The sequence below is a fragment of the Taeniopygia guttata genome, chromosome 4 (genome assembly GCF_048771995.1).
Source record: "Taeniopygia guttata chromosome 4, bTaeGut7.mat, whole genome shotgun sequence".
NCBI classification, from domain to species: Eukaryota; Metazoa; Chordata; class Aves; order Passeriformes; family Estrildidae; genus Taeniopygia; species Taeniopygia guttata.
The window spans coordinates 37972787-37992515 of record NC_133028.1 but is presented as its reverse complement, the minus strand read 5'-3'; the positions used below and the strand labels follow the sequence as shown (position 1 = coordinate 37992515).

The 19729-nt window shown below is 35.1% G+C and overlaps 1 protein-coding gene across 4 annotated transcripts in view; it reads right to left on the bottom strand.

The window, feature by feature from the left end:
- The window catches only part of SPOCK3 (SPARC (osteonectin), cwcv and kazal like domains proteoglycan 3), a 379716-nt gene that overhangs the window by 43845 nt on the left and 316142 nt on the right, over window positions 1-19729 (bottom strand). For all 4 annotated transcript variants that reach the window (XM_072928424.1, XM_072928423.1, XM_041715842.2 and 1 more), the window contains one exon: window positions 2513-2627. In XM_072928424.1, the coding sequence (XP_072784525.1) occupies window positions 2513-2627 (115 nt within the window). The remainder of the gene's footprint in view (window positions 1-2512; window positions 2628-19729) is intronic.

Below are 19729 nucleotides of genomic sequence, written 5' to 3'. Positions count from 1 at the left end.
GTTCTTAGCCCTTTTATTTATGGATTTAACATAAGAGACCCTGAACATCAACTGGGTTCATGTTCCTAAACGTATCATTAAAATGAGACAACCTTCATAAAAGCCTGGACCCCCTAACCTGCCTCATGTATTCATCAGAAATAAGGATTAGATAAACTTCATAGTTTAATTCCAACTAAAAGGACCCTATGATTTCATTATTAAGTTAATACACATTTTTAGAAGAAAATCTGTTTTTCTGAATAGTCATTTAATTTTGCTTCCCAAAGGAGTACAGGGATCCACACCAAGATTATTTCGGGAAAGTTCATAGGCATAGTATGCTCTCTACATATATCAGCAATTTCAATCTGAAAAGATGAACAAATGTCCCAAACAGCCTAGGTAGGGGATGTATTTTAGGAAACCCTTAGTTAACTTATCCCTGAAAAAGGAACAGCAACCTTACTTTGCCTGTATGGCTATATCTAATTTGTAAGCAACTAACATAAGCATATACAGCTTAGAACCATGGAACCATAGCAACATTTAGTTTGGAAAGTATCTCCAAGATCATCAAGTCCAACCACAACAACACCTTACAGAGCTCCATTCAAAGACAAAGATTGTACTGTTACAACTTTTGTTCTAGGAACTTCTGCTGTAAGAAATTTTGTATTCTGTCACAATAAAAGCTGAAATTTTACTAATGATGCTCAGCTCATTTTTGTGTTTCTCAAGTTTCCTGTCTTTTGGCCTTGTAAAGAAAATATATTAACAAATTTCAGCATTGCAACAAAATATAGCACTTGGAAAAGCCCTGTGTTTTGCTTGCTCTGACAATCTGTCAGGACAGAATTAGTTTTAATTCCTATACCCATGAGACCTTTATTCCTTTTCTTTTACATAACTAGGCACAAGTAATCTTAATTCCCTGGCAACTTAAATCATCAAGAAGAGTTCATTCCTAATTTAAAAAAAATTCCAATTTTTGAAGCAAAAATATTTGTCTCTAGATTTTTTCAGTGTTTTAGCACAAGAGTATGAAAAATTAAATATGCTTGAAAGAATACACACAAAAGGTAACTGCATTAGGTGAAACAGCTTCCAGCAGAGAGAATGCTCATCTCATTTTGGTAAAAAACTAAGGGCAATAATAGCATTTTAAAAGACTAACACTGGAGAATGGTAAGCCTGCTATTCACAGAAATGCTTTTCACCTCATTATCTTAATTTCACTTCATGCCTGCTGTTAAGCAAATATTCCTATATCCATCCTGGAGATACAGAAATTATTGCTAGAGGATACTGCAACCACATTAAGGTTACACTCACTGTATATCTTATCAAAGGGGGCACATTAGCCACAATGCCGGGTCTTCCAGCACATTTCATTTTGTTTAACAATGTGAGAAGATTACATATTTATTTATCTTCAAGATACTACACAAAATTGTAAATTAATGCTTTAAAAAACATCAAGACTATAATTTTGCAGAGGGGTTCCAGTACAAGGAGCATTTAATTACATATATTCAATTAATATTTAATTACACAATCAATTATATTGCCAAAGATGAAAAAAGGGACCCAAAGAAGTGTTTCAGAGCGTCTTTTTAATTGACTTGTATGCCTGCACACAGTTTAATCATTATAGTGGTCATCTTCATTCATTGTAAAAACTACAGGAAAAAAACCCATCATCCATAAATTTTAATTTTTCTTTATTTTGAATGTATTTTTTTCATCAAAAGTGGTACTATATAGACAGAGCAAAAAGATGCATCTAAGAGATCAGTCTAAAGAAATTTTAAAAATGCAGACTTCCAATCGTGCTTTTCTTGACAGATTCAGGTCCATGGTAGTCTAAAACCTCATGACCACTTGCTATTCAGATGGTATCATGTTTTGTTTAACAAACACCTTCCATAACCACCTGGGAGCCACTAAAATATGCTTAGCCACCATTTTCCCACTCCAGTTCGTTCTAGCTGCACCTAAAATGCCTAAGAATCTTTGCAAAGCAACTTCATTTTCTAGCAGCATAATCTCATTCATGGTCCAAAAGGAAGCTGATTTACTCCTATCAAGCACTTTTCAAATGAACTCACATAATACAGCCATTACTGACAGTTCTACAGCTCAACTGCTTGTTCCTATGACCAGCAACAAGCACTTCGAAGTTTCCTTCCTTTCTACCACACTTTGTTTTCTCGAATACTCAGCGGAAAACACTGAGGAGCACGAAATTAACTTCTTGCCTTAGAAGCATCTCAAGGAGTATTAAATAGCAAATGAAAAAAAGAAAAAGAAGAGCAGCAGTAACTCATACTACAATAGCATATTTGAAAAATCCATGGTGTTTTACTATAGGTATAATTTGAAAACCCTTGGCAAAGAAACAACCTTGAACAAAAGCTATTTTTATTCAAGAATAATGAGTGTTTCTGATAACTGTAATATTCCGTGTGCAAAATCTTCCCTCCTTCTGGAAATGAGTATTAAAAATATTACACAAATTACAATCACTCACCTCTCCTGTCATTTCTGCCTGCATTTGTGGATTTGTCAGAAGGGCAAGGGCAACGTCCTTCACATTTCACTGAAATTTGTTTTCCTGAGACACATGCTTGATAGTCTAATTTGCACTGTAAGGAGACAGAATGACTCTCATTAACATAAACATATCTTATTAAAAAAATTATACTTCTAAGAAATTTGAAGCAATCTCTCATGAAAGTCTCCTGCAATATATGCTACTTTTGTAACAAAAATTAGATTCAAGAAAGGTACAAAGTTTTTGGTTCCTAGCCTGGAACTATTTTCAGACTCAAGTCAAGCATGAAGGCACTTGTGGCGTAAAACAGATTTGAATATCCATGCTAAATGGAAGCAGGCTGTATTGGTTTTATCTGTATTCAATGAGCAAATAAACACAGCAACAACATTCATTATTGATAGGAGTAATAAACAATCAATTTTTATAGAATTTATTACTAATTTTCTATCTTTAAGATGACAGTATCATGGTAAAAAGCATTAATGAATAAAATGAAAAGCTGTGCCTAATGTAATTCTGCACAGTGACTATCTTTTCTAATACAGAAACAGATTAATTTGTGAGGTTCTGATCTGTGTGCTTACAGCTCAAACCCAGAAACCACATAAAAGCTAACTATATCTGAGAAACAAAATTTTTGTCTCAAGCGTATAAAAATAACGTAGTTAAAAAACACATACAGAGAAAATAGTATCATTGTAAACATTATCACTCTTTTTCTCGCAATAAAACAGTTCTTTGCATAGAGATCTTTCTCCAGGATGTTTTGCCAATGTATTATCAGGAAAAACATAAACAAGAAACGAAGACAGGGGAAGCATCTACAAAGAGCTTTTTCCCAAAGCAAAAGAAGATTGTTATGGAGAACACTTTATCCTTGAACAAAAGATGCCAGATGTCTCATTAAATAGGTAAAGGACACAGAAGCATATGAGTCAGAAAAGCAATTCAAGTAACAAATAAAAATACAAAGTGTTTTCTGTGCATCACAACACTTCAGAACAATCTCACCAGAATTTTTCTCTTTTATTCCCTGACTCATATTTTGTTGGGGTACACGATTTCACTGTAATGCAGTTCCATTATTTGATTCTTAGGATTTCCAGAGAATGCAAAAGTCAAAGTTTCTCTCTCTCTCTTCAAAATATGTAAAGGGTGGGAGCACTGTAGCTATGAAAGAATCAAGGAGCCTCCTGAAAGACTGCTAGTTTCCACTAGTATTTAGATGTAAGCACTGTGAATTTACATATCTTTATCAACTTTTCAAACAGTCAGACTTTTGGTCTTGTCACACTCTTATGCAGTTCTGTATCTTGCATAGCCTGAAGTGCATCACTGTATCAAAACAGTACATTTTGGCACCATTGCCAGTACCGAAAAGACAGAAATAATTACCTCAGATTTTGTGTACTTCAATGAAGTCATTATTGTACTTCAGTTCTGAATGTGTCAGCTTTTGCCAAAAATGCATGGTTCAAGGAAAATTATACTAACAGAACCTTTTAAATCTCCCAAAAAACCAACGTTAACTGTTCCAATTTGCAGCTATATAGCACTAATATCTCACAAAGGACTAGACAATGGAAGCAAAGCAAACACCTTCCCATGCTGATTTTGAAACAACTGAACTTTTTCTATCTCAATTATCCTGGATGTACAGGAGAGGGCTTGCATTACTGTGATGCCTACCAGCCCTCTCTCCAGAAAGTACAAAACCTAATTCACATTTTATGCTCCAACCAGTATTTGAAGTTTGTGGAATGGGTTATTGCTCAGATTTAATTCTAATCTCTGTTAAAATATTTAAGATATGAGAGTTTTTATTTTTCAATCTTGGTAGTTTAAGGATTTAAAGCTACAGATAGTTGTGCTTTAGGCTTTGATTACTCCCTTTGGTGAGACTGCCACTTAATATTTGACATATAAACACATTCCAGAGAATGTGAGAAACAGAGTATGAAGAGTGAAGAAAAAGAAAATTAATGCTTTTATTTAATTTCTGAAGATTTCTTTTATCCTTTCTTTGAAAGATTATTTTTACAGACTCCTAATTTTGATTTACTTGAATGTTGCTGAAGAGACTAGTGAATACTTCATAGGTGCTTCAGCTAGCATCATGAGTTGCAAGTTTACTCTTTTTTATTTTTTTTATTTTATTTTCTTTATTTTCCTTTTAAGGTGTCTACTCAGTCCTATTTGCAAATAGCAGGCAGTAGAGATATATTTATTTTTTTCAGAAACAAAGCAACATCATGGTGCTTGCATAGGCTGAAAATGAATCAAGGCAGTTCTGATAATTTCCTATTAGCAGCTAACGACACCAGGAACAGAACTCTGGTTCAAACCTCTTGACATCATTCCCCAAATTAACAATGCATGTCCATACTGTAAAGATAGCTCAGTTAAATAAAAGTGGGTTCAACTTCCTTCAGTGTTTCTTTTAAACTGGTAGAAGAGCAAGTAACATACCTGAAAAACTCCACAGAAAAAGAAATCACTGACATGTAGACTATGAGGACACAAGGAGAAACAGTGGTCAAAAAGGAGAGGTAGTGTGAGGGGATTCTGCCAGGGCAGTACTCAAGGAGCTGCCTGATTTCCTAACCATATACCTCTCCATGACTTTTCAATAGTCTTAGGAATCTGGAGAATTAACAGGAAGCTGGCAAATATTGACCCAGTCCCACTTCCATGCCTGATAAAATTATGGAGAAGATTATTCTGGGAGTTACAGGAAGACATACGAAGGATAATACAATCATTGGTCACAGCCAGGACAGCTTAATAAGGATGAAGTCCAACTTGCAATTTCCTTTTATGACAAAGTTACCAACCTAGCTGACCAAGGGAAGCCAATTTATATAATCCTTTTTGATATCAGTAATGCTTTCAATATTGCCCCTCACATTGCCCTTGTGGACAAAATGTCCAGCAGACAGCAGGATAAACCCATCACGTGATGCATGAGCACCTGGCTCATGGGCTGGACACAAAGCACTGGGGTAAATGGGATAACATTAGGGCTACATCAGGCTGGTGACCAGTTACTACTGGGGCTCTACACAGCTCCACTGTAGGGCCAGTGCTCTTCAAAGTCCTCATAAACAACTTGGATGCAGGACTCAAAAGTATATGAAGTAAGTTTGCCAATGATATTTAATTGGGAGGAGGTGTTGACTCATTCTCCAAGGCAGAGAGGTCCAGAGACCTGAACAAATAAGAGGGATGGGCAATTAGCTACTGTATGAAGATCAACAAAGAATCCTGCACCTAGAATGGACAACCGTGGATGAATACAGCTGAGATGGGGAATGAAATGCTGGAAAGCAGTGCCATGGAAAGGAAATTGGGCATCCTGATTGATGGCTTTGAAGTTAAATTTGAGTCATTGTGCCCTGGGGTGCATCAGGCACAGAGGAGGGGGTTGTCCTGCTCTGCTCTGCACTGGGGCAGCTCACTTCAAGTCCTGTGTGCAGTTTTGGGTGCCACAACATAAAAAAGATATTAAGCTATTAGGGAGCCTCCAAAGGAGAGCCACAAGGATGGTGAAGGGCCTTGAGGGGAAACTGTATGAGGAGTGGCTGAGGTCACTTGGTCCATTCAGCCTGGAGAAGACTGAAGGGAGACATCACTGCAGCCTGCAGCTTCCTCATTAGGGAAAAAGAATGAGCAGGCACTGATCTCTCCTCTGAGGACACCACTGACAGGACTCAAGGGAATGGTTTGATGCTGTGTTAGGGGAGGTTTAGGTTGGATATTAGGACAAGGTTCTTCACCCAGAGGGTAGCTGGACACTGGAACAGGCTCCCCAGAGTGTGGTCACAGAAACAAGCTTGACAGAGTTCAAGGCTCTCAGGCACACTGTGTGACACTTGGGGCTATCTTGTGCAGGCCAGGAGCTGAACACGAGGACTCCCGTGGGTCCCTTCCAACTCAGGCTATTCTATGATTCTAGAGGGTTGGAAGATGAGATGAGGATATTCTGTGAAACATAGAAGAGTTTTAGAAGATAGAAACATACAAAAAATAGGTATATTATTAAAATAGGCTACAATATAATGAAATTCAATACAGAAAACTCCTATGTTCTACTGTTACATACGCAAGATAATCAAGATATTAACAAGCTGGAGCAACTGGCTAGACATCCATTCTAAAGAAAAAACAGGAGTCTAGTGATCATTAAGAACAATTGAATGGTGTTTAAAAACATTATACCAGGACATATAAATGCCAGTGCAACCTACAAAACATGTAAGATAATTTCACATAGCTCTGGCAGCAATATACAGTTTGTGACAAGGTTTCAAGCAAGACAGAAAGTAAACGAAAAAGGAGTAAAAGGAATAACAAGAATAGTCATAAAAAGAGGCTGAAGGACTGGATCTTAAGAAAAGACTATTCACAAAACAGCTGTCAAATAGGCAAAAGACATCTGAAAGGTACCTGAAAAGAATACCACAATGAATGTTACAAGAAATAATTGTCTTAAATTGCTGCAGAGAAATAATAAATAGATACTAGGCAGACCTTTTAAGAAAGGTAGTGATGTCTTAAATCATTGGAGAAGCTTTTTGAATCTTAATAATTGTCTTTACAACCAGGTTTAGATAAATCCATCAGGAATTCCACTTGTGTAACTTATCTTGCTTTGAGAACGTGGGGAAATCAGATGGCATCAAGCTTATTCAGTTGGGAAGTACAGTACAGACCCGCTTCAGGAACAAATCAGTGTCAAAAGATTATTGCTTGCATAAATCTTGTTCATTTACTGAAGAGTTTGAAAGATGTGTAATGAATGAACTAGGGAGATGGCACAAAAGGAAAGAAAAGTAATGTTTATACTGGTCTATTGATCCTAGATAAATTCAGCAAAATTCTGTTTGGTACTGAGTACCTTTGTGCTCTCCTGAGCTCTTGAAAACCTGATATATGTTTTGGGAACATGGTAAATATTTTTAAATAAACAAAAAAAAAATTAATTGAATATATAAATGTTTCGCATTGTGAAATATGAACAAAAAATCTTTAAATTGTATATACACATCTCACATATAATTTATTTGCTTTCATCTGCAGAACCATCAACTATCTGTATAAAGACATATCACACGGAGGGACAGTGTGTCAGACAGCTGTAAATTAGTTGCTATTTGCAGACTTCTCAAAATGTACAGGGAATAAAGTCATATTAAAGTAGATGAGAAGTTTAGTTTAACTGTCTGGCTACCATATAATAAAAGATATGTGTACTGGCAACAATTTCCTGATTAGATAAAAGGGAGGTATGTCCATTCTGTGTGTTATGTGAGTGAAGAGCCCTCTGGAAGAAAGCAACAGAATTAGAATTGCATTATAAGTCTATCCAAAAAGAAAGATAAAAGTCCTTGGGCAGCATTGACTCTGGTATTTCAAATAATTTTATCAGCTTTTTCTCACAGACTTAATTCTGTTCTTTTTTGAAAAGGCTTCAACCTCAGTGCAAGATAACATTTTTTCCACAACAGTACTGTCTTGCCAGGAATACCTAGTGGCTTTTAAACAAAACTAACTCAAACTAAGTAATGAGGACATGTGTGACTTCTCTGGCAAGTAAAGAACAGAAGTTCACGAATGGAAGCCTTGAGGTACAATGTGCAGACACTCCCCTCCAATCCCTCTTTTCCATCTGTATACATCCTGGGCAACTGGAAGCAGATCTGGTACACCCCTACAGCACACAAGTCAGCAGAAATTAGCTGCCAGGATATTCATCTAGATGTCCAGTGAATATTGTGTCCATTATGTGCTTCAAGCCCTTCACACTGAAAGACTGAAGTTTGGCCAGATACATCAACACACCCTTTTCTAAACAGGAGCATACCTGAAATATTAGACAAAGTGTGAATTCAGTATTAAGAATCTTTCAGATATTTTCATCTGCTGAGGTGCTGATACTTACAGAAATGCTTTCTAGAACACCATTTAATACTGAGCATTTAGTGAATTACCTTTTAGACAACCAATAATTAGTATTTATGTAACTGTAGAGTGTCTCCTCTTTGAAAGTTAACCATCACCTTTAAGTGTACCTTATCTCAATGACAGCTCTCAACATCAGTCCCTGATGTTTTTGAACATTTAAAAATCAAACAGGGCATGCTATCCAATTCTAAAAAAAAGCACACACATAAATAATCAAATTCAGATTCCCCTAATAATTACCAGTTCATAAGCTACAAATAAAATTGCTGGGTTTATTTGTAATATCCTTTCAAGTCTATATGTTCCCACCACAACACACAGCTCTTTCTTTCCTGTATATTTTCTAGATGATCAACAATTCATGGTCACAAGATTTCTGTATGATGCAATCAAGAAGATCTCTGAGAAAAGAGCTCTTTCCTAGAGTACCACACAGATATATTTTTCCCAGTATCACTGTATGTTTCACAGGCAGAACTCTTTCCCACAGAGCTCCACACTCATGCATCAATATAGATGTTTTCTCTCTTGTTAGAAGCTGGTATCTCTGACATCTGAACAGAAAATCTCTGTTTACTCAGTACTATGTGCTTTCAATTTGCCTTCATGCTGTTTTCTTAACCACCTTCCCCATTTTCAGACTTTATTGCTATTTCACAAAGCTTACATATATTCCCCAGCAAAAAATTTGTCTCTACTGTATTTGATGCAAAATGTTATGTGAAATTATGCCCTCAGATTTGAATCTAAGTCAAATATGTAAAGAAAGTTTCTTTTTTAACTAAGTGATTCCTGTCACCAAATATAGGGGCAGGGTGGGTAGGGTGAGTGCTGATCAGGTATGTTCCAGGTCCAGTTCAACACTGACCATTAGCTGATACAGAACATGGAAGACAAGTAAAGGACTGCTTCATGCAATCACTTTAGGCTGGTTTAAAATGAAGGTGAAAATATGGCCAATGTTAGTTACGTGGTAAACCTAATTTGGAAAATTTTCTGTAATTTGGATTTCATTTACAAAAAGCAGCCAGGAAGGTATAGAATTTCCAGCCAAATACAGCTAGGCATAATGCCAAGAGATCACACTTTCAACAAATTCAAGCTTAAGAAAGGAAAAATTAATGTGCAAATCTATCCATGAAGCATCATCAAGATCTACAAATGCCTTTTTGTCTTATCAGTAACCTGCTAAGCATGTGTATTTCTCACATAAAAAATAGGAGTTTGGATTAAAAGCTTTTCAGCAAACAAGTACTGCTATTGAAAATGAAAACAACTATTGAATATATTAACTATAAAGACATGTAACTTGCATTTTGATCAGAATAAACAGGAAATGTGTCTATTGAACCAAGACCCTGAGCAAAGAAAACCTTTTGTGGTTGAAAGAGAACTGGTGATACATTGTTTATGAAGCTATGAATTAGAGAATGCTATTTGCATGACAAAATTAAAACCTGTATGCAGTTTTCTTCCCATCCACCTTAACTCTTGTCTGTTTCCTTCAATGCTCTGCAGTGCGATGGTATAAAACTTAAAGCTTGAAATCATTTAAATCAGGTCAACTAGATAGATATTCTATCTTTTTCGGGCACCCTGGAACACATATTAAATCACAGAAACATGCCAACAGATGCCTACTGGGATTATTTAAATTAGGCACCTACTTATCTTTGCTTTCCTACTTAGAGGCTATTAGAGACACATGATGCTTAGGAGCTTCTGCAAATCCTTCAAAGAACTTATCTGCTTTTAAAATCAGCTGTCTGAATTTTTAGACACTTAGTTTGGAAAATATATACTTCACTATCTTATTCTATACATATTGCCAACAGGCTAACTAGTATTTTATACCATCAAGTAAGAACACAAAGCTTAATTAATGGTAAATCCCTACTTGAAATACACTATTTCCAGTCAATTCAGAATAAGTAATAATAATGCCTTTAGTAGTTGTGTAAAAAATGTAATATATTTCCTTAATCTAAATCATTATTTCAATATTCCTTGAATACCATAAATTGTGTAAAAAGATGTTTCAAATTAAAAAATACTGTTTTTTAAAAAAAATCATTCACAAAAGAGGTAAAAATATATAACCATGTTATATATTATATAATGCCTTCACTTATTCCAAAAATCTAAACATTGATGCAGTCTGAAAATTTACCAAAAGCTTCTTTTAAGCATGCTCAACACACAAAAATATAAATATTTTTCTGATATATTCATGCATATACTCAAATCTATAAATTCTGGCTCTTATTTAGAGCTCTTGCCTGTGTAGTCCAAACTTCAGCACTTCATCAGGCTCCTTGTTTCAAACTTCACCATGATATTTATCCCATCTGAGCTAGAGAGGCACAGAATGCAACCCAACACTGTGTGTATGCAAAATCCTTGGTGCACCCCATTGCTAGCATTCAGTATTTTGCAATTTGGAGAATTTTTCTTGAGAGAGAAAAATAAATAATGCTCAGATAAAACTAACTTTACATTTTCAAGTTCCCGCTACAAATTTGAAAATTAACATTCAAAGAAAAATTTTAAAGGTGAACAAAAACATTTCATTCTCCTACACAACCATCTTAGAAATGGCTGACTACATCCATTCAAAAATCAGCTAGTAAAGCTCTTCATTGATTTTCATCTGGCATACAAATTTCTGAATAACAGCAATAGCAAAACAGAAGTAATAGCAAAGCTGCAAAACTGTATAACAAGAGACAAATGGCTTCTAAAAGTGTGGAATTTTTTGTTAAAACAATTTGCTTATTCCTTATTAGTATGCATTATCACTGTATTTTTAATGTAATATGACTTCCTAAGCCATGATGGCTGATTGCATTGCTAATTAAACAAGTTCAATTTATCCAATTATATCTAAGTTGAAATATTTATAAAGTTGTATCTGAGCTAAAATAGCATCTAAAGGGCATGTTCATTAGTTTCAGTTACAGGAAAAATAACAGAAGTACTAAAAGCAACATGCACAGACCTAGGGAGTCCATACTGGGTTATCCCATCAAAGTTTCAAAGACATTTAAATTATTCTTTGTCAACTGTGGTGAAAAGGGAAACAAAAAAAAGAGAGGAAAAAAAAAAAAGAGAAGGCAAATAAAAAGGAAAAATAAATTCTATATAGTAAGTTACAAGTAGGTAGAACACCTAGGCACTCTCAGATCAGCGTATTGCCTGTACAGCTTTCTGCTTTTTTGCTCACCTAAAAATGTATGCTAATATTCATTTGAACTCCAAGAGCTAGAGTTAATTTACTAAACAGTCCAAAATACAAGGCTCCAGTGACAAAAATATTTATGAAATTTCACATTCCTACTAGTTCTCACTCTGTCAGGAAAGAAACACTGTATTGTACAAGTGGGAATTAACATTCCAAAGTAGGACTGCTTTTCACTATATCACATCTCTGTTCTTGACTTTAAAGAGATACACCTTGTGTAGAGACACACAGAACTGTGCCTAAATCTTTCCCCTTTGTGCTGTTTGTACTTGATTTCTAAAACATGCAAAAATTTTCCTTGTTCTGTGACAAACACATATGGATGAAAACAAAGCCAAGTTTTCATATGTTATGTTTTGAATGGACAGTCAAGAGTGACAAATTTTGCTATCAGTGCTTATTTTTCTTTTCCAGTAAGTCCATGGTGGCCTAAGATGTTACTTTTTTTTGCTGTTGTTGACACACTGCTATGATGCAGAAGACCTACTTTTGATACCCAGTCATATGTCTGAATTTGTTTTCAATGAAATAGCCACATAGCAATTGGCTCACATTTATAATATTTCATTGTGAGCTTGCAGGAATTTCAAATTTAAAAAAAACAAACCCAAACCATGAGACTTGGAAGAAGATTCTTTAACAAACATTTTTCCTCATTGGAATCTGACAAAAAAAAGACTGAAGTTTCCTTTTCTCCAGGCCAACGTGACTAGTTTATAGCACTATAGCATTGGTGATCTAAATCTCTGTTATGGTGTCGGAAACCTAAATTTCACAGTATTTCAGCTTCTTTCTAAATGCAAATGTGACCTCCAAGAACACTGTGTAAGAATATATTTTTAGAAGCTAAACATTTTTTCCCATTTGATTACTAAATTTAATTACATGTTATAATTCTTTTTATTTGAATAATTACATTTTTCTAGTAAATTTCAGTTTATTTGCAGCTTTTACTGGGCCAAGATCTGAGCCAGTTCTCACTTGCCATTTGCTTGTTTTCATCTCAACTTCTTTAGCCCCATTCTTATCATAGATTGTTACTATAAACTCTCAAAATCTGTTCACTAGGTTGACGTTACTTCATGTCATCTTTAACCATTCTCTTTCCCTATTGAAAGTTCCTTTTCCATTTTTTTAGAATTAAATGCCTAAACCGTAGCCTCCCAAGATCATAAAAATCCTCTAAACCCACCTAACTATATCTTGAAATATTACCATCCTTATCTTCTACTCCACTGAAACCATATTCTTTAATGAGCTTCCACTTGGTAAATCTGAGGCATTGTGTCTCTTGATCTTCTTCTTGCAACTGACAGAGCTCATCTCAAACTTCTTTCTTTACAGAACTGGTTTCTGCTCCACAAAGCTAGCTACATAAGTTCCTGTGTTCAGCTCCTATGCATTTCTGCCTGCATATGATGTGGACGTATTTTTTTGGGAAAGAATTGCTGTGCCAAAATGATTCCAACTACTTTAGTTGTAATTCTAGTTACATTTTTAATACTATTTTCAAAATATTAATTTCTGATGGTTAAACCTCCCAGAGAAAAGACTGTTCTCCATGTAACTATGTATGTCTTTAATTTTCTTGTTTTACTGGCTGTCCCATTTGACAGTTAACACACAAATTTACATTCCGAACTTCGTATCTGTATCCTACTAGTGTGACATGAGGGTTCTTTAATAAACACTGATACTTCTTCCACTTACCTGTTTATCCTATTCTTTCACTGATTTTTTCCTTACAGCCTAGGTGCTTTCTATTACAGAAAAAAACAAAACCATTTTAAAAAAACATACACAGAGTCACAGTATGACTCCATGTTTGCAGATTGGAAGGGACCTTAGAGATCATCCAGTTCAGACTCTCCTGTCATGGGCAAATAAATCTACTTTTCTCAAAGCCCCTTCCAAGCTGGCCTTAAACACTTACAGGGATGGGGCATCCATAACATCTCTGGGAAAGCTGTGCTAGCAACTCATCACCGACATAGTAAAGAATTTCTTCCTAATATCTAACCTAAATCTACTCATGGCCTGTTTAAAACCATTTTCCCTTATCCTACCACTACATGCACTTGCAGAAAGTCTCTCTCCAATTGTCTTGTAGGTTCCCCTTCTTGGCTCCTCTATCACTTGGAGATTGAATTTCTCATTAACACATTCCAGGAACCCCCTGCAATGCTTATGCCCTGCTGTGTTGTCCCTCCAATAGGGCAGCTGAAGTCCCCCATGAGGACCAGGGCTTGTGAAAGTGAAGCTGCTCCTACCTGTCTGTAGAAGCCCTCATTCACTTGTTTTTCCTGGTGAGGAGGCCTGTAGCAGTCCCCCATTTTAATGTGATCTGTCACTGTCTCCCTTTAATCCTGACCCTTAAGCTCTTGGTCAGCATCTCATCCATGCTGGATCTCCATGAGAGATCCATGGTGGATCTCCATTTAAAGGAATTATAGAGATGAAGTCTTTGGAAAATATTTTCCAGTCCATAACGTTGCAATTTTTTTTTTTATTTTTACTGAAGTATTGAAGTTTAGGTATCTCTTAATGCAAGTTCAATATATTAAACAAACATGATATTCTGGAAATGAAAAAGGGAATCAAATTCCTGCTTATATAAATACATCATCCTAGTCTGAGAAATACTGAATTGCTCAGAATTTCAAAATATTAAAGTTTATGTAAAGCATTTTGTTATCTAAGTCTTCTTTCTCTACAGCTTTAGCAGCTATTTATTTTCAATGCAGCAGATAAAGAGGAGATCAGTTATGTATAATTTGATATAGCTTGGAATTTTTAGTATGTCAGCCTATTTGAAAATCTGGATTATATAAAGTTATGATATTTCTCTTCCTTTTTTTTTTTTAATACCAAGTCCTATCAATATAATGGTTCCAGATAAAACTTCAGGTCTTACTGGCAAAACCCATCCATGTCTGATTTTCCAGGTTCAGCCAATCTCATTTCCTTCCTTTATTTATTGTTTGCCTTTTTTAAGCATTTAAACAATAAACAACCAGTTTCTACTATTTCTGTAAAGACCCAAAGTATATTCCTGGATCAACTAAGCATTATACATTTTATTTTTATCACGGTCTATTCATTAGTCTCATTCAAGAAAAGTTGGTTACAGGGTGTTCATTGTTTGTGGGGTTCTATAAGGGTAGAGAGAATGGGGCAGAAGGTGGCTTGGCCATGGTTTATTGGCATTTTCTGGGCTTTGTTTTTTCTCCCACGTGCCATTAACCAACACAATTTTTTTATGTACCAGTGCACCTCAGCCACAAGTTCATTGTAACAGTACAACCCAGATTTGGTCTGTAGAAGTTTTCAAATTTTTCCACTTACAACAGAGTGACTTTGGCTGGGTGTTGCTTGGGCTAGAGACACAAATCTTGATTTTGAGATGCCCCTTTTGACAAAATCTACTTTTATTAGAAAAACAAATCAGTCCTGGTAGAGCACCTGGAAGAAGCTCCTTCTTGCAGCTGCAAAAGAACCTGTATGCTGTCAACAATTTATTTCAGAGAGATTACATTATTTTATTACTAAAGGTGGCAGGCAATGATTTAACCTTAATATTTTTGGCTACATTTTAACTGGCAGTTAAATCTACAGCCGATTGCTTAGTAACAAGGCAGATAAAAATGGAAAGGCATAGTGGATTAGCCCAATTTAAGAAGTAAGACTGACATACATTGAATCAGCCTTGTGAAAAATACTTTTTTTTATTTATACAAAACTTCTATTTTATTATAGCAATTCGGTTTCTAGCAATCTCTCCTGAAGCAGAAAAAAAACTTTGAATAGCTCAGGCATGTGACCTGAAAGCTACCAATACAGTAATTAATACATTTAAATAAATTTAAGTTATGTAAAATCACAGTCCTTAAAGTAACAACAAAGATTAAAAATGCCAAAACAGATTTTTTATATTTCTTCCCAACATGCTGTCTTATATGAAACACACTGCTAAGAGATACAGATTATTAAGTTAAAATTTTAAAAATAATTGAAATTAATAAAGATAGCAATTATTTTAAAAAGAAAAATGTTAAATATGGGATGCCCTGAGAATAAAAATCTATTTCAGATTCATGCAAAATGATAAATAAAAATTGAATGGAATATTAAACTCACTCCTTCACACGGTCCAATTTTATCCCCAACTCTTTCAAATCTCCTCATAGTATGGAATTGTAATTTGGGAGACTGAAGAAAGTATTTGAATATTAAAAAGATCTAAATCCACATACCTGTCTATCTGTGGAGTCTTTCAAGATTTTTATCCTCTTTTCCGACTACTTTTCTATACAGTTTGCATCTTAGTCTGAGAAGCTAATTCACACCCATTGCTTTTGAAAAACATAATTATTATTTATATTTATACATACAGGATTGTCATCAGTAACATGAAGCTTTTGTAGGTAGGAGAAAATATAAATTCACTATCAATATGAAGTAATCTTGAGCAAATTCTTGCTAACAATAGAACTGCCAAAGCGATTCTGGCACAAAACCATGGGGCAATGGGCACAATTTAAAGATTTAGTTATTTCTGCAGTGTTTTCAAAAAACTGCAAGCACTGTTCATTGATCTTATTTAAGGCTATATTTTGCTGAAGTGGGACTAATTGTCAACTGCATTCAACTTAAGAGAGAAAACTTCAGCCTATTATACCAAACACCAGAGCTGAAATCAAAATGTGCAAAATCCACTCAAAAGAAGATTCATCTGCATGATCATATATTTTTTCCCCTTCTTGGCCATTTTGTGAAAATTCAGCTACAATATTGTGCAATATGGGAGAATTGTTCCAACAGAATCATCCAAGCCTGAGTATCACCACCTCATCCCAGTTACACCAGGTTCACAGCATGTACTGCACATCAGTGAGTTGCCTCCCTGGGTGGAAGAATGGCAACAGCTGGGCTCCTGCCTCAAAACAACCCATCTGAGCTGCACTTCATGTCCTTTTATTTCCCTGTTAATCCCAGGAAAGATGAAGCTACAAACAGGCTGTGTTTTTCATGGAGAATGTCAAGTACATAAGGGTACTAAAGCTTTATGAGACAGCACTGCTTGAGAATTCCTAGTGTAAAAATGCATACTGAACTTTCAAGTGCCAAAGTTTAGAGAAATGCAGAAGGTAAAAACAGACCAACTGTAGAACATATGCAGTATTATTTAAAGGCCAGTAAGTAAAAATAGTACCACCACTGTGCCAAGGAAATGGCAGGATCTCCTTATACTGAATTTCTTCCAGCACAATGATTCATGTTCACTTTGATTACTCAACATTTCAGCATGTAATATTTTTGTTTCATCATTCTTGTAATGCTAGTAACAAATGTCTTACACCTGCCACTTTTCTTTTACACTGAATTCATGTGACTAATTGCGAGCTGAGAAAAAAAATAAAACTAACCTGGACTGCAAAAATGAGAGGGAAACAAAATACCCTTACCTGACTCTGGAAAAGCTCAATTTAGGAGATAACTTTTCTTTCTAGATAGTCCAGCTATTATATAATCTTTTTTTTCTTGTTTGTTTTCCAAAGCAAAATGCATGTATGAAATAGCTGTAGTTACATAACTTAATTCAAGCATTTCATGGACTTGTCCTGAAAAGCAAGGATATACTCCCAAAAGAGCATCCATCTGACAAATGTCAACTGTCTGGCTGTGTTCTACAATACTATTACTATTTAATGACTTATTTTTTGAAAATGTATTATACAATTTTCCAGAGTCATTGATGAATGCTTTCTAAATACAATAAAAGTGCTGTATAAACTCCTACTGGAGCTTGATGACATAATGAAATAAACTTTGCCTGGAGTACAGGAACACAAATATTTGTCTTTAGTCAATTTTTAAAAACACTGTTCTTGAAATAATCTGGCAAGGACCTCTGTTTTGATGCAACTGGTAGCACAGAATACAAAATCCTCATATCACTGAAAATAAATAAAAATAAATATTTATAGACTAATATAGATATTCTGTGGCAATGAAAGGTTTTAGCATTTTTCTTCTGTAAGCTGGGATTTGAAATCTACCATTACAAGGCAGTGGAAGACGGAAGTACAACCCAAAACATCTCTGATGGTATGTTACTTTTTCATTGTTTGCATGCAAGGGATATTGAGGTGGGTAACATGTACTGCTGCACTGAATGCACTGGAATGGGAGCACATTGGGCCTATTTAATCCACTCATCCTTCATCATTCCCTTTGAACAGCTGCACCTTTAACACACAAACTGATTTAAAAATATCTGCATCTCATCAATATTTATAGACTTTCATACATCTACTCCAGACCAGACTATGAGAGGCCAGAAAGGTCATTTCTACCTACAGAGGTATTTAGAACACAGCATTGCTATATGGTAAAATAGGAAATAAGCAATGAGGTTAAACTGGGGTGATCTTTGTATTACATTAGGAAGAACATAGGCAGAGATTGCAATAATTGAAGTACACAGAATCTGGAAAATAAAAATTTGCTCATCCAGTATTAGCTATGATGGTAGAGGCTACCATCTGTATTATATCTGTGTGCAGCTTGGTCTTGAGACTTAAAGACTGCCTGAACCTTTGAACAGCAAGGCAAAATAAACACTAAATTACAGCATCACCTAATGTCTAGTAAGATGCCAACACACATTTAGATCATAAAAAAATAAAGGCAAGAGATTACAGCTAATGAAAATCAGAATACTTTTCAAATTCCTAAATTGAAATCATATGTTCAATGAAAGGAAGTATATTTTAGCTGTGCCAAAGAGTCTAGAATTCATTTGTAGGGCCTCAGATAAGCTATAAGCATTAGAAAAATTTTAATTGCTTTCTGTAAAGGAAAACTAGGTTCTAGACCAAATCCTTATAATTACATGTTCAAGTTAGTAGGAAAAAAATGTTATAATGTAAATTTTAGGATAAAAGCCTAAGTATTGTCAGAGTTTAGGAAGCACTAGCTAAATCTGATATTTTTAGTTTTTTAAGAATAAAATATCCTTGGAAAAGATACTTGGTTTTCAATCCAACACCCAGTCCCTCCTGGAAACTAATTCTTTTTTCTAAACTTCACATGTGACTACAGATGTATAAACTTCAGATGTGATTAATTTGTGATTATGTACAAAACAAACAAAAAATTATGGAAACTCTAAAAATCTTTAGATACTAAAGTATCCTTAAAGTATTTTGTTTAAAATATGACATGGACTTTTTTCTTCATAAGTAACAAACAGAGCTTTTACATCTCCATCAATTTAATCTATTATTATACTTCTCTTGAAGCACTGGATACTCTCTACTAATGAAACAATTTGTTAGTGTAAGGACACAGTGTCAGTAAGACAGAATGCAGTAGCTCCTTTCACACTACTGAACTATATTCTGTTTCTGAAAAAAATGGGTTTATCAAGAGCCCACACTTTTCTATTAAACAAGACTCAGTTTTTAACATTGCCTGAGTATTCTTCTGCTCAAAGTTTTAATGAAGGATGCGAAACAAATTAATCTGTTTTCAGCATTATGAAGTCCCTCCATTTCACATTTTCACCTCTGCACTGTACTAATGCAGTCCCAGGATTTTAGACTTCAGCAGGACTAGCACAAAGTATTCAATTCAAACAAGACATGGTAAACTGACAGCAACATTTAAAAATTATTATTTTATCTTCAAATAGATATGAGAGAAAAGACAAGAAGGTAAAGATTAGAAAAGGAAGATTTGATTACGAGCTTAAAACTTGTAACATGCTGTTGCAAGGAAAGCTATCCAACAATTGCTTACATGATTACTTTTTTTTTCTGGATATGTTATACCTGTGTCTATGAGCCTGGAATTTGAAGCACACCTTCAATGCTCAGCTGGGAAATCTGAATTAACATGCCTATTCTACCCCCAGCTGGGGACACCCAACACTTTTTTGCTTACTCCAAACCCCACCATGGTGTGTCGTCACACAGCAGAGC